Here is a 13,458-nt window from a genome sequence, read left to right as displayed (position 1 = left end):
GCTGTCTGTGAAAGGTGCTATATAAATACATTTTCCTTCCTTCCTATAGATTTACATAGCATATATTTCTCATATATTGGTTTTGAAAACAGTGTTGGATATTCTGTTGTGTTTAAAAGGAGTATCTGCGTCGGGTTGCAACAGTGTCCATGGAAACCCTCATCTGGAGAGGATGATCCAACTTCACTTTGTCTTTTTCTAGAAGGAAACAATGTGTTGGTTGGTGATTTTCATCCGTCAGAGGGATCTCATCCAGGTTCTCCATGTAACTGGCTGCTGCACTGATGCTGCCACGTCCAGATGTGATGTCAGAATCAGTCACCCGGTTGTTCAGCCATTCAGACACCATGGTTCGGCCTCTCAGTGTCCAAAATGTGCCCCCATACTCTGAAGGAGCACCTGCACTCACTGAAAAACAAACAACAACAAAACAGGAGATGAATGCTGTAATCCCTAACAACAACAATGTACATGTAATATTTCAAATGCACGTACTGCTTGGAACGCAGAATCCATCCATGCTCGCTGCCGTCTTCACAGGCGGTGGCATCGGTTCATTGGGTTCTTGTTGAACAGCTTTCAACACCCGGTCTATGAGCTCCTGCTCCCTCCTGTTCCACTCCTCCTCAGTCAGGTCAGTCTGTTTAACTTGCCAGGGAAGTTTCAGTTTTTTCTTCTGTTTGTCCTTGTCTGTCTGTCCTGCACTGAAGCAGTGGCCCTTGTTACGCATCTTTAATGCATTTATTCTGTAGAACAGCTCTCCCGGAACAAACCAGGGAAAGGTGACAACATGGTATCTGTTCTGACACTTTTCCACGAGCCACTGGAGGTCCTTTCCTTCTCCAGCAATGTGATGCTCAATGGATGTTTTGTTGAGCCAGTCACCCCAGGTGAACAGGACCGTGCAGTATCTCCAGACTGTCTCACCAAATGGCTTCAGGAGCTCGGCCACTGCTTTACGATCTTCTTCCATAAAGGATTTGGAAATGGGAACAACCAGGAGAAAAACGTGAGGGCCAGGAGCACACAAGGAGACACCACGCACAACTTCATCTTTCAGCCAGTCAGGTGTCACCGTGTCACCAGTAAGCCAGCCTGGTGTCTCGACAACTGTGATGTTTACTCCAGCAACATTTGTCTGGTGTTTTACACATGTCCTGGTTTCTCTCTTATGTTGGAACTCCTACCAAAAGGAAACAAAATCAGAAAGTACAACATTTAAAACAGACATGACAAAGCAAAGGTTGTTGCACCCTCTTCCTGAAGTGTTTCAGCTGTGGTAGTGTAGTATTACCTTCTTCATCCAACTTGTGTCAAATACCTCCTTAAGAAGGATTGTGTTTCCTGCCATACTCTTCCCAGACTCTTTTCTGCCGACAAGCACGACTCTCAGGTCAGTCATCGGCCACGTCTCTCCTGGAGAAATTATTATATTTTTCATTATAAAAACAGACAAACAAATAAATCTATTTTAAATAATGTGATTTTTGTTATTACCTTTAAACAACTCTTTTAGTATTCTTGATTGTCTTTGAGTTATCTGTCTCATCCTCTGAGCCATCTTGTCTTCAGCCTCTTTCCCTGCCTCTATTGCCTCTGCACGCTGCACATTGACTTCATAGTGAGGATCTTTATTTCCTGCCCACATCTCTTCAATCTTCTCGAGGAGCTCTTTTACCTGCGTCTCATCACTGTGTTTCATGTCGCTCAGGACATGATACCTGTTGCCACACTTCTCCACGAGCCACTGCAGACCTTCCTCACTCTCTATACGTTCCTCCACAGTCTTCCCTCCCAGCCATTCACCTCTAGTGAACACAACAATTGTGTGTTTCCAGATGTCGTCTGTGAACAGACTCATGTGCTCCTGGACAGACCTCTGGTATGATTTGTTGAAAGCAGATGCCAGGCCGACCATGAGGAGCACAGCATGGGGTCCTGGAGGACACAGGTTGGTGCTGTTCTCTATTTCAAGTTTGTCTCTCTTACAGGTGTCCTGAAGCGTGTGGTTGTAAAACCAACCAGGAGAATCTACCACTGTGAGCTTCCTCCCTGCCACCATGCTGTGGCTTATTTCACAACACTTTGTTGTTCTTAATCTGACTTGAACAGTAAATGCCTTTTTTCCCAGAATGCAGTTTCCTGCTGAGCTCTTGGCAGAGCCCTGTGCACCAACCATCACCAATCTTAGATGTGCCGGGGCAGTTTTACCACCTGTGGAAATAGAGTCAAGAAATATTCATGCTTGTATAATGATATGTTTCATTCATTCATCTTCAATACTGCTTATCCTCACTAGGCTTGCAATTTAGAGTCGCCAATCAACCTAACCTGCATGTCTTTGGTCCGTGGGAGGAAGCCAAAATACCAAGAGAGAACCCACACATGCACAGGAAAAACATGCAAACTCCACACATAAGGGTGTTACTCATATTCTTATAGGCCCAAGAAAGTACCAGAGAAGTCTTCAGTACAAAGTAGTAGAATTTACTCAGGTGACAGATAGACAATTGTAACAAGGGCCCCAGCCAGCCGGTGGGTCCGACCCAGAACCCTCTTGCTGTGAGGCAACAGTGCTACCACTGCACCACTGTGCTGCCATAATGGTATTTTAAACATTAAATAAACAACTCTTTACCTTCAATCAGAGCTCTGAGGTCCCTTCTTTGTCCCTGTACTTCATCAGATCTCTTCGATGCTCTCTCAGTCATTCCTTGTATTTCCTGTCTTAGAGCATTTCCAGCAGCTCTGTCAATGGAGAAGCAGCCACCAGCATTTCCTTCAACCATTGCCTCAATTTTTTCAAAAAGCTTCATGACTTGAGTGCCATCCTTGTCATTGATGTTGAGAACATGTTGTCGGTTTCCACATTGTGTGAGAACCCATTGCAGTGCTGGCCAATTACTGATTTGTTTAATATTTTCCTCAAAACATGGAGCAGTAAAAAGCACAATCGTGTGCTTAAACACGTCTTCTTGAAAAAGTTTCAAGTGCTCTTCTAGGGAGTGTCTGAAGATCTCAGGAAAAAATAAACCAACAGGAATAACTAGAAGAAAAGCGTGAGGCCCTGGGGCGCACAGATGGACGCTGTTTGTGATTTCTATCTGGTCCAACTTTGGGGTATTTTCCAGGGGATAGTGCCACCACCAGCCTGGAGTGTCCACCACAGTGACTTTTCTACCATGTAGCTCCTGCTGCCCCATAACACTCTGGGCAGTTCTTCTGTCGGTCTCAAAAACACTTTTACCCAGTATGATGTTGCCAGTTGCACTTTTATGACTCTGGCCACTACGTATTTCTTTTCCACCAATCAGCACAATCCTCAACTCTGCAGAGTGGTGAGGTTGCCCTGTAAGAGAAATGCAGTATTCTTCACAAAGGTGCATAATATAAAACTGTACAAATGCTCTTTCTGTAGAATCAATATGCAAGGCAAGAATCCCTCTGCACATTATTTAGGCCTACAACCATGTGTGCTTGCGTAGAATTCCTTATAAATTAACTCATTACAGCAGCTTAAATTTGTATTCAGAATTTGTATCGAACTTAAAATATGTTTGACATGAATTTAAAAGCTTAAGCAGAGACATTAGATTTAGCCCATACACTGTTTCATCACTTCTGCTCATGATATACGTGACTGAACTATCTCTGTCAAATAGAATAACTAATCAATAAAATCGATTAAAGAAGCAATGAAATTATGAATATAAATTCCACAAGATGTTGCACAGGAGGGGTACTTGGTGGTTGAGTGGCTAGAGCAAGCCCCATTTTAACATTTTTATCCCCTAAACCTGCACCAGTTTGACCCCCGACCACAACAATCTTTACTGCATGTGGTTCTTCTATCTCTCTCTGATTTCTTGTCTCTCTACACTGTCCAATAAAAAAATACCCCCCAAAGAAGATGTTGCACAAAAGCAGAGTGTTATGAACAAAAGTTCACTTACCAGAGGTGTAAACAGCAGGTATATTATCCATTGTTTTCAATGACAATGCTGACTTGTCTGTTTCTGTTGAAAAACTGTCATGACACTATAAACTGACTAAAATTTCCAAATCAGCAACAGTTGGTAGCAGCAGTGGAGCTGAAGTTATGAGAGCTGGAGTTCGACCTAATTCTGGCAACATTAGGATAAAACATGAGAACAAAGTACATTGTGGTAACACTGACAATCTGACAAAGAATGGGTGTGTCACAAGGGCTTAAATACAGGCAGATTTACAGGAAACAGGTGTAGTGTTACTGGTGGGAGAAGAACGTTGGGACGTGACAGGAAGTGATGAAACTACATGAGTAAATACTGATGTTGAAATAAAACAGGAAGTCAAAGAATCACGAGAGACAGAGTCCTGAAAACCTAAGACTGGTTGAGAGAGTTAGTCAAGATTACCTACACAGCAATGTCTCAATATGACCAACAGAAAACCCATTGGGAACTATTTTTTATAACTGATTATGACTGATATGATTTTTTGTTTTGTTTTTTGGCTTAGTCAAGTTGTGAAGACATGGAGAATATTAAGTTTTAGAATGAACAACAATTAAAGCAGTTAGTCTGTTTTTGGCTGATGCCTTATATTCTTATTCTATATGCTATGAGCTGAGACAATGTGTTAATTAACCAATTAATGATTAACAAAAAAAATGAAGTGGCAAATATTCTTAAAATGATCAAAATAATTATAAAATATTTAAAAACAGATCAATGATTGCAATCTATTTGCAAGTAAAAATCAATTTTAGATTACGTCATCATTTTTTATTCATAATTTTCTGGTATTTTCAGTTGGCTTTTCAAGCCTAATTTGAAAGAGCACATTTTTACATATATACAGTAAACAATAGTTGTATTATTGCATTATTGTCACTGTATCAACACGATTACATCATTCAATTATTTCATATATCCCTATAATGCTTTATATAATCACCAGAATATGAAATATACACAGTTCAAACTTAAGATCCCATTGGATATATATATATATATATATATATATATATATATATATATATTTTTTTTTTTTACAATATTAATGAATGTTCTAAAAACAGTCCTTTTATGTTGGATACTTCATTCCTTTGTGCTATGTGTTGTGTTTAAAAAGAGTATCTGCGTCGGGTTGTAATCTTCATTTTGTGTGTGGGAAAAAAACAACTCGGTTGGTGATTTTCATCCATCAGAGGGATCTCATCCAGGTTCTCCATGTAACTGGCTGCTGCACTGATGCTACCAAACCCAGAGGTGATGTCAGAATCAGTCAACCGGTTGTTCAGCCATTCAGACACCATGGTTCGGCCTCTCAGTGTCCAAAATGTGCCCCCATACTCTGAGGGAGCACCTGCACTCACTGAAAAACAAACAACAACAAAACAGGAGATGAACGCTGTAATTCCTAACAACAACAATGTGCATATGTAATATTTCAAATGCACTTACTGCTTGGAACGCAGAATCCATCCATGCTCGCTGCCGTCTTCACAGGCGGTGGCATCGGTTCATTGGGTTCTTGTTGAACAGCTTTCAACACCCGGTCTATGAGCTCCTGCTCCCTCCTGTTCCACTCCTCCTCAGTCAGCTCAGACTGTTTAACTTGCCAGGGAAGTTTCAGTTTTTTCTTCTGTTTGTCCTTGTCTGTCTGTCCTGCACTGAAGCAGTGGCCCCTGTTACGCATTTTTAATGCGTTAATTTTGTCGAACAGCTCTCCCGGAAAACGTCTATAGATGTTGACAACATATCTGTTCTGACACTTTTCCACGAGCCACTGGAGGTCCTTTCCTTCTCCAGCAATGTGATGCTCAATGGATGTTTTGTTGAGCCAGTCACCCCAGGTGAACAGGACCGTGCAGTATCTCCAGACTGTCTCACCAAATGGCTTCAGGAGCTCGACCACTGCTTTACGATCTTCTTCCATGAAGGGTTTGGAAATGGGAACAACCAGGAGAAAAACGTGAGGGCCAGGAGCACACAAGGAGACACCACGCACAACTTCATCTTTCAGCCAGTCAGGTGGCATCGTGGCATCAGTAAGCCAGCCTGGTGTCTCGACAACTGTGATGTTTACTCCAGCAACATTTGTCTGGTGTTTTACACATGTCCTGGTTTCTCTCTTATGTTGGAACTCCTACCAAAAGGAAACAAAATCAGAAAGTACAACATTTAAAACAGACTTGACAAAGCAAAGGTTGTTGTTATACCCTCTTCCTGAAGTGTTTCAGCTGTGGTAGTGTAGTATTACCTTTTTCATCCAACATGTGTCAAATACATCCTTAAAAAGGATTGTGTTTCCTGCCATACTCTTCCCAGACTCTTTTCTGCCGACAAGCACGACTCTCAGGTCAGTCATCGGCCACGTCTCTCCTGGAGAAATTGTTATATTTTTCATTATGAAAACAGACAAACAAATAAATCTATTTTAAATAATGTGATTTTTGTTATTACCTTTAAACAGCTCTTTTAGTATTCTTGATTGTCTTTGAGTTATCTGTCTCATCCTCTGAGCCATCTTGTCTTCAGCCTCTTCCCCTGCCTCTATTGCCTCTGCACGCTGCACATTGACTTCATAGTGAGGATCTTTATTTCCTGCCCACATCTCTTCAATCTTCTCGAGGAGCTCTTTTACCTGCGTCTCATTACTGTGTTTCATGTCGCTCAGGACATGATACCTGTTGCCACACTTCTCCACGAGCCACTGCAGACCTTCCTCACTCTCTATACGTTCCTCCACAGTCTTCCCTCCCAGCCATTCACCTCTAGTGAACACAACAATTGTGTGTTTCCAGATGTCATCTGTGAACAGACTCATGTGCTCCTGGACAGACCTCTGGTATGATTTGTTGAAAGCAGATGCCAGGCCGACCATGAGGAGCACAGCATGGGGTCCTGGAGGACACAGGTTGGTGCTGTTCTCTATTTCAAGTTTGTCTCTCTTACAGGTGTCCTGAAGCGTGTGGTTGTAAAACCAACCAGGAGAATCTACCACTGTGAGCTTCCTCCTTGCCACCATGCTGTGGCTTATTTCACAACACTTTGTTGTTCTTAATCTGACTTGAACAGTAAATGCCTTTTTTCCCAGAATGCAGTTTCCTGCTGAGCTCTTGGCAGAGCCCTGTGCACCAACCATCACCAATCTTAGATGTGCCGGGGCAGTTTTACCACCTGTGGAAATAGAGTCAAGAAATATTCATGCTTGTATAATGATATGTTTCATCTTCATCTTCATCTTCAATACTGCTTATCCTCACTAAGCTTGCAATTTAGAGTCGCCAATCAACCTAACCTGCATGTCTTTGGTCCGTGGGAGGAAGCCAAAATACCACACATGCACAGGAAAAACATGCAAACTCCACACATAAGGGTGTTATTCCTATTCTTATAGGCCCAAGAAAGTACCAGAGAAGTCTTCAGTACAAAGTAGTAGAATTTACTCAGGTGACAGATAGCCAATTGTAACAAGGGCCCCAGCCAGCCGGTGGGTCCGACCCAGAACCCTCTTGCTGTGAGGCAACAGTGCTACCACTGCACCACTGTGCTGCCATAATGGTATTTTAAACATTAAATAAACAACTCTTTACCTTCAATCAGAGCTCTGAGGTCCCTTCTTTGTCCCTGTACTTCATCAGATCTCTTTGATGCTCTCTCAGTCATTCCTTGTATTTCCTGTCTTAGAGCATTTCCAGCAGCTCTGTCAATGGAGAAGCAGCCACCAGCATTTCCTTCAACCATTGCCTCAATTTTTTCAAAAAGCTTCATGACTTGAGTGCCATCCTTGTCATTGATGTTGAGAACATGTTGTCGGTTTCCACATTGTGTGAGAACCCATTGCAGTGCTGGCCAATTACTGATTTGTTTAATATTTTCCTCAAAACATGGAGCAGTAAAAAGCACAATCGTGTGCTTAAACACGTCTTCTTGAAAAAGTTTCAAGTGCTCTTCTAGGGAGTGTCTGAAGATCTCAGGAAAAAATAAACCAACAGGAAAAACTAGAAGAAAAGCGTGAGGCCCTGGGGCGCACAGATGGACGCTGTTTGTGATTTCTATCTGGTCCAACTTTGGGGTATTTTCCAGGGGATAGTGCCACCACCAGCCTGGAGTGTCCACCACAGTGACTTTTCTACCATGTAGCTCCTGCTGCCCCATAACACTCTGGGCAGTTCTTCTGTCGGTCTCAAAAACACTTTTACCCAGTATGATGTTGCCAGTTGCACTTTTATGACTCTGGCCACTACGTATTTCTTTTCCACCAATCAGCACAATCCTCAACTCTGCAGAGTGGTGAGGTTGCCCTGTAAGAGAAATGCAGTATTCTTCACAAAGGTGCATAATATAAAACTGTACAATTGCTCTTTCTGTAGAATCAACTGCTGTATTGTATAATATGTGCAAGGCAAGAATCCCTCTGCACGTTATTTAGGCCTACAACCATGTGTGCTTGCATAGAATTCCTTATAAATTAACTCATTACAGCAGCTTAAATTTGTATTCAGAATTTGTATCGAACTTAAAATGAATTTAAAAGCTTAAGCAGAGACATTAGATTTAGCCCATACACCGTTTCATCACTTCTGCTCATGATAAGTGACTGAACTATCTCTGTCAAATAGAATATCTAATCAATAAAATCGCTTAAAGAAGCAATGAAATTATGAATATAAATTACAAGATGTTGCACAGGAGGGGTACTCAGTGGTTGAGTGGCTAGCAAGCCCCATTTGAACATTTTTATCCCCTAAACCTGCACCAGTTTGCCCCCCAACCACGACAATCTTTACTGCATGTGGTTCTTCTATCTCTCTCTGATTTCTTGTCTCTCTACACTGTCCAATAAAAAATACCCCCCAAAGAAGATGTTGCACAAAAGCAGAGTGTTATGAACAAAAGTTCACTTACCAGAGGTGTAAACAGCAGGTATATTATCCATTGTTTTCAATGACGATGCTGACTTGTCTGTTTCTGTTGAAAAACTGTCATGACACTATAAACTGACTAAAATTTCCAAATCAGCAACAGTTGGTAGCAGCAGTGGAGCTGAAGTTATGAGAGCTGGAGTTCGACCTAATTCTGGCAACATTAGGATAAAACATGAGAACAAAGTACATTGTGGTAACACTGACAATCTGACAAAGAATGGGTGTGTCACAAGGGCTTAAATACAGGCAGATTTACAGGAAACAGGTGTAGTGTTACTGGTGGGAGAAGAACGATGGGACGTGACAGGAAGTGATGAAACTACATGAGTAAATACTGATGTCGAAATAAAACAGGAAGTCAAAGAATCACGAGTGACAGAGTCCTGAAAACCTAAGACTGGTGGAAAGGGACAGTCAGAATTACCTACACAACAATGTCTCAAGATAACCAACAGAAAATCCACTGGGAACTATTTTGACTGATATGAATAAATAATAAAAAATTAAAAAAGGTGTATTTAAAATAATTAAAGCAGTTAGCCTGTTTTAATAATGGCTGATGGCTTTGTGTTGTTATTCAATATGCTATGTGCAGATAGATGTGTTGATTAACCTAATAGGTTAATGACTGACAAAAAAGGAAGTGAAAAATATTCTCAAAATCATCAAAAATAATTGGCAAATATTTTAAAAACAGATCAATGATTGAAATTATTTATGAGTGAAAATAGATTAACATGAAAACAACACTAATATTTTATATTCCGTTGTCATTTTTATTTATTTCTTATTCACAACATGTATAGTATTTTCAATTAAAGCTATTCAAGCCTAATTCAAACAAAAACACATTTTTACATGCATAGTTAACAACTGAACTATACATTAATTGCATTACTGCATTATTGTCTCTGCATCAACATCTACGTTGTATGTTTACATGTGTGCTGAATGTGATACTCTTGAATATAGTACTGACTGTGAAAGCAAATTTCCCCTTGGGGACAATAAAGCATGAATCTGATCTGAATCTGATTACATAACATTCACTTATTTAATGTACAGCTAAGCCCAAAACACTTTATACTATCACCAGAACATAAAATATACAATGTTCAAACTTATGATAACACTGGATGTATATTTTTACAGTATCCATGAATGTTTTGAAAACAGTGTTGGATACTTAATTCCTTTATATCTGCTGTATTCAAAAAGCGTATTTGCATTGGGTTTCAAACTCCACTTTGTGTGTGGGAAAAAACAACTTGTTGGTTGATGATTTTAATCTGTCGGAGGCATCTCATTCAGGTTCTCCATGTAACTGGATGTTGTACTGATGCTGCCAACCCCAGAGTCAACCGAATAACTGCTCCCATACTTTGAGGGAGCACGTTCACTCACTGAAAACAGAAGATGAATGCTGTATAACAACAATAACAATGCACATTAAAATATTTTTGATATAATGAACTAAAACCATTTTGTCTATGTCAAACTCACTGTATGGTGGAAGTGAACGCATGCTCTCTGCAGCCTTCATAGATGGTAGCATTGGTTCATCAGGTTCTTGTAGATCAACGTTCAACATCTGGTCTGCTTCTTCCTGCACCCTCCTGTTCCACTCCTCCTCAGTCAGCTCAGGTTGTTTAGCTTGCCAGGGAAGTTTCAGTTTTTTCTTCTGTTCATCTTCTATGTTGAAGCTGTGGCCCTTGTTACTAATTGTTAAGGCATTCATTTTGTTGAGCAGCTCATCGTCTGGAAAAGGCTGGTAGAAGCTGATGACAACAGTTCTGTTCTGACACTTTTCCACGAGCCACTGGAGGGGCTTTCCTTCTCCAGCAATGTGATGCTCAATGGATGTTTTGTTGAGCCAGTCACCCCAGGTGAACAGGACCATGCAGTATCTCCAGACTGTCTCACCAAATGGCTTCAGGAGCTCGACCACTGCTTTACGATCTTCTTCCATAAAGGGTTTGGAAATGGGAACAACCAGGAGAAAAACGTGAGGGCCAGGAGCACACAAGGAGACACCACGCACAACTTCATCTTTCAGCCAGTCAGGTGGCATCGTGTCACCAGTAAGCCAGCCTGGTGTCTCGACAACTGTGATGTTTACTCCGGCAACATTTGTCTGGTGTTTTACACATGTCCTGGTTTCTGTCTTCTGTTGGAATTCCTACCGAAAGGAAACAAAATGAAAAATTAGAAAATTTTATAGGAGACCAAATTTGTATTTTACAAGTGTTTCAGTTCAGTTCACAATATTGTGATACCTTCTTCATCCAACGCGTGTCAAATAGCTCTTCTTTACCAAGTATTATGTTTCCTGCCATACTCTTCCCAGACTCTTTTCTTCCAACAAGCACGACCCTCAGGTCAGTGATTCGCTGACTCTCTCCTGAAGAAAAAGTAAATTTGTTTTTCATAAAATAGTAAAAAATAACTAAATTAATTTTAGATATTTAGATGATTTCTTATTACCTAACTCTTTTAGTATTCTTGATTGTCTTTGAGTTATCTGCCAAATTCTCTTAGCCATTTTGTCCTCAGCTTTTTTCTTCTCTTTTATTGCCTTTGCATGCTGCACATTGACTTCATAGTGAGGATCTTTATTTCCTGCCCACATCTCTTCAATCTTCTCGAGGAGCTCTTTTACCTGCGTCTCATCACTGTGTTTCATGTCGCTCAGGACATGATACCTGTTGCCACACTTCTCCACGAGCCACTGCAGACCTTCCTCACTCTCTATACGTTCCTCCACAGTCTTCCCTCCCAGCCATTCACCTCTAGTGAACACAACAATTGTGTGTTTCCAGATGTCGTCTGTGAACAGACTCATGTGCTCCTGGACAGACCTCTGGTTTGATTTGTTGAAAGCAGATGCCAGGCCGACCATGAGGAGCACAGCATGGGGTCCTGGAGGACACAGGTTGGTGCTGTTCTCTATTTCAAGTTTGTCTCTCTTACAGGTGTCCTGAAGCGTGTGGTTGTAAAACCAACCAGGAGAATCTACCACTGTGAGCTTCCTCCCTGCCACCATGCTGTGGCTTATTTCACAACACTTTGTTGTTCTTAATCTGACTTGAACAGTAAATGCCTTTTTTCCCAGAATGCAGTTTCCTGCTGAGCTCTTGCCAGAGCCCTGTGCACCAACCATCACCAATCTTAGATGTGCCGGGGCAGTTCTACCACCTGTGGAAATAGAGTCAAGAAATACTTAGACCGGTAATTATATGTATTATTACAGTTATTTATTTATTTTACATAAAATAAACAACTCTTTACCTTCAATCAGAGCTCTGAGGTCCCTTCTTTGTCCCTGTACTTCATCAGATCTCTTTGACGCTCTCTCAGTCATTCCTTGTATTTCCTGTCTTAGAGCATTTCCAGCAGCTCTGTCAATGGAGAAGCAGCCACCAGCATTTCCTTCAACCATTGCCTCAATTTTTTCAAAAAGCTTCATGACTTGAGTGCCATCCTTGTCATTGATGTTGAGAACATGTTGGCGGTTTCCACATTGTGTGAGAACCCACTGCAGTTCTGGCCAATCACTGATTTGTTTTCTAGTTTCCTCATGACATGGACCCTTTGCAGTGAAAAGCACAATCGTGTGCTTAAACACTCCTTGAAAAAGTTTCAAGTGCTCTTCTAGGGAGTGTTTGAAGATCTCAGGAAAAAATAAACCAACAGGAAAAACTAGAAGAAAAGCGTGAGGCCCTGGGGCGCACAGATGGACGCTGTTTGTGATTTCTATCTGGTCCAACTTTGGGGTATTTTCCAGGGGATAGTGCCACCACCAGCCTGGAGTGTCCACCACAGCGACTTTTCTACCATGTACCTCCTGCTGCCCCACAACACTCTGGGCAGTTCTTCTGTCGGTCTCAAAAACACTTTTACCCAGTATGATGTTGCCAGTTGCACTTTTATTACTGGGGTCACCATATATTTGTCTTCCACCAATTAACACAATCCTCAACTCTGCAGAGTGATGAGGTTGCCCTGTAAGAGGAATGCAGTATTCTTCACATAGGTGCATGCATAATACAAAACTGTACAATTTTCCTTTTTGTAGAAACCACTGATTGATTGTTTTGCTCTGTGCACCAGGAATGACACTGTAATTAGCAATCACATGTAGGCTTTGTTTTTGAGAGGTTAAAAAAAGCCATCCAAAACAATGGCATCTTAAAGCAGAAGTAAGCAATATTTTTGTGTTAATATAAGTCTTAAATAGTTATATCTTCCGACAGCAATCACTTACATAGAGTGTTTGGACCGAAACACGGGTCTCTCAGTCACTCTGCTCTGCTCTGAGCTGAGGAGAAAACTTTTCTCGTATCCTACAAGTTTTATCCAATGAGGAGAGAGAACGGCATAAAGGGCTGTGTGTGCAGCCAGAGCCAGTCTGGTGCAGCCAAGGGATGCGCCTGAATGTGGTGACGTAGGGACGAGGGCGGGGGCTGCTAACTCCATCGGCTGACAAGAAGTTATGGTGCGTTCAAGGTAACCCGTAACTCGTGTTTTTCCAACCTGTGAAG

General features: G+C 41.4%; 2 protein-coding genes and 1 long non-coding RNA gene across 3 annotated transcripts; all 3 read right to left on the bottom strand.

The window, feature by feature from the left end:
* Nucleotides 1–29: 29 nt before the first annotated feature.
* LOC146983070 (GTPase IMAP family member 8-like) lies at nucleotides 30–4,175 on the bottom strand. Its single transcript, XM_085784432.1, has 6 exons — nucleotides 3,954–4,175; nucleotides 2,639–3,349; nucleotides 1,498–2,214; nucleotides 1,295–1,416; nucleotides 496–1,183; nucleotides 30–408 (listed from the first exon to the last, which is right to left on the bottom strand). The coding sequence occupies exons 1-6, from the start codon at nucleotides 3,982–3,984 to the stop codon at nucleotides 113–115; spliced, it is 2,565 nt and encodes an 854-aa protein (XP_085640558.1). The 5' UTR covers nucleotides 3,985–4,175; the 3' UTR covers nucleotides 30–112.
* A 932-nt stretch (nucleotides 4,176–5,107) lies between these two features.
* LOC146983069 (GTPase IMAP family member 8-like) lies at nucleotides 5,108–8,288 on the bottom strand. Its single transcript, XM_085785601.1, has 5 exons — nucleotides 7,583–8,288; nucleotides 6,450–7,166; nucleotides 6,247–6,368; nucleotides 5,448–6,132; nucleotides 5,108–5,358 (listed from the first exon to the last, which is right to left on the bottom strand). The coding sequence occupies exons 1-5, from the start codon at nucleotides 8,145–8,147 to the stop codon at nucleotides 5,108–5,110; spliced, it is 2,340 nt and encodes a 779-aa protein (XP_085641727.1). The 5' UTR covers nucleotides 8,148–8,288.
* A 1,850-nt stretch (nucleotides 8,289–10,138) lies between these two features.
* LOC146983068 (uncharacterized) lies at nucleotides 10,139–11,298 on the bottom strand. The gene is made up of 3 exons (XR_015036351.1): nucleotides 11,194–11,298; nucleotides 10,421–11,096; nucleotides 10,139–10,320 (listed from the first exon to the last, which is right to left on the bottom strand). It is a non-coding gene; the product is annotated as an uncharacterized LOC146983068 (long non-coding RNA).
* Nucleotides 11,299–13,458: the final 2,160 nt, after the last annotated feature.

Source organism: Trachurus japonicus, chromosome 8, assembly GCF_045865225.1.
Source record: "Trachurus japonicus isolate A0001 chromosome 8, Traja_1.0".
Taxonomy (NCBI): Eukaryota; Metazoa; Chordata; class Actinopteri; order Carangiformes; family Carangidae; genus Trachurus; species Trachurus japonicus.
The sequence above is the reverse complement of the archived record's forward strand: the minus strand, read 5'-3'. Positions and strand labels throughout refer to the sequence as shown.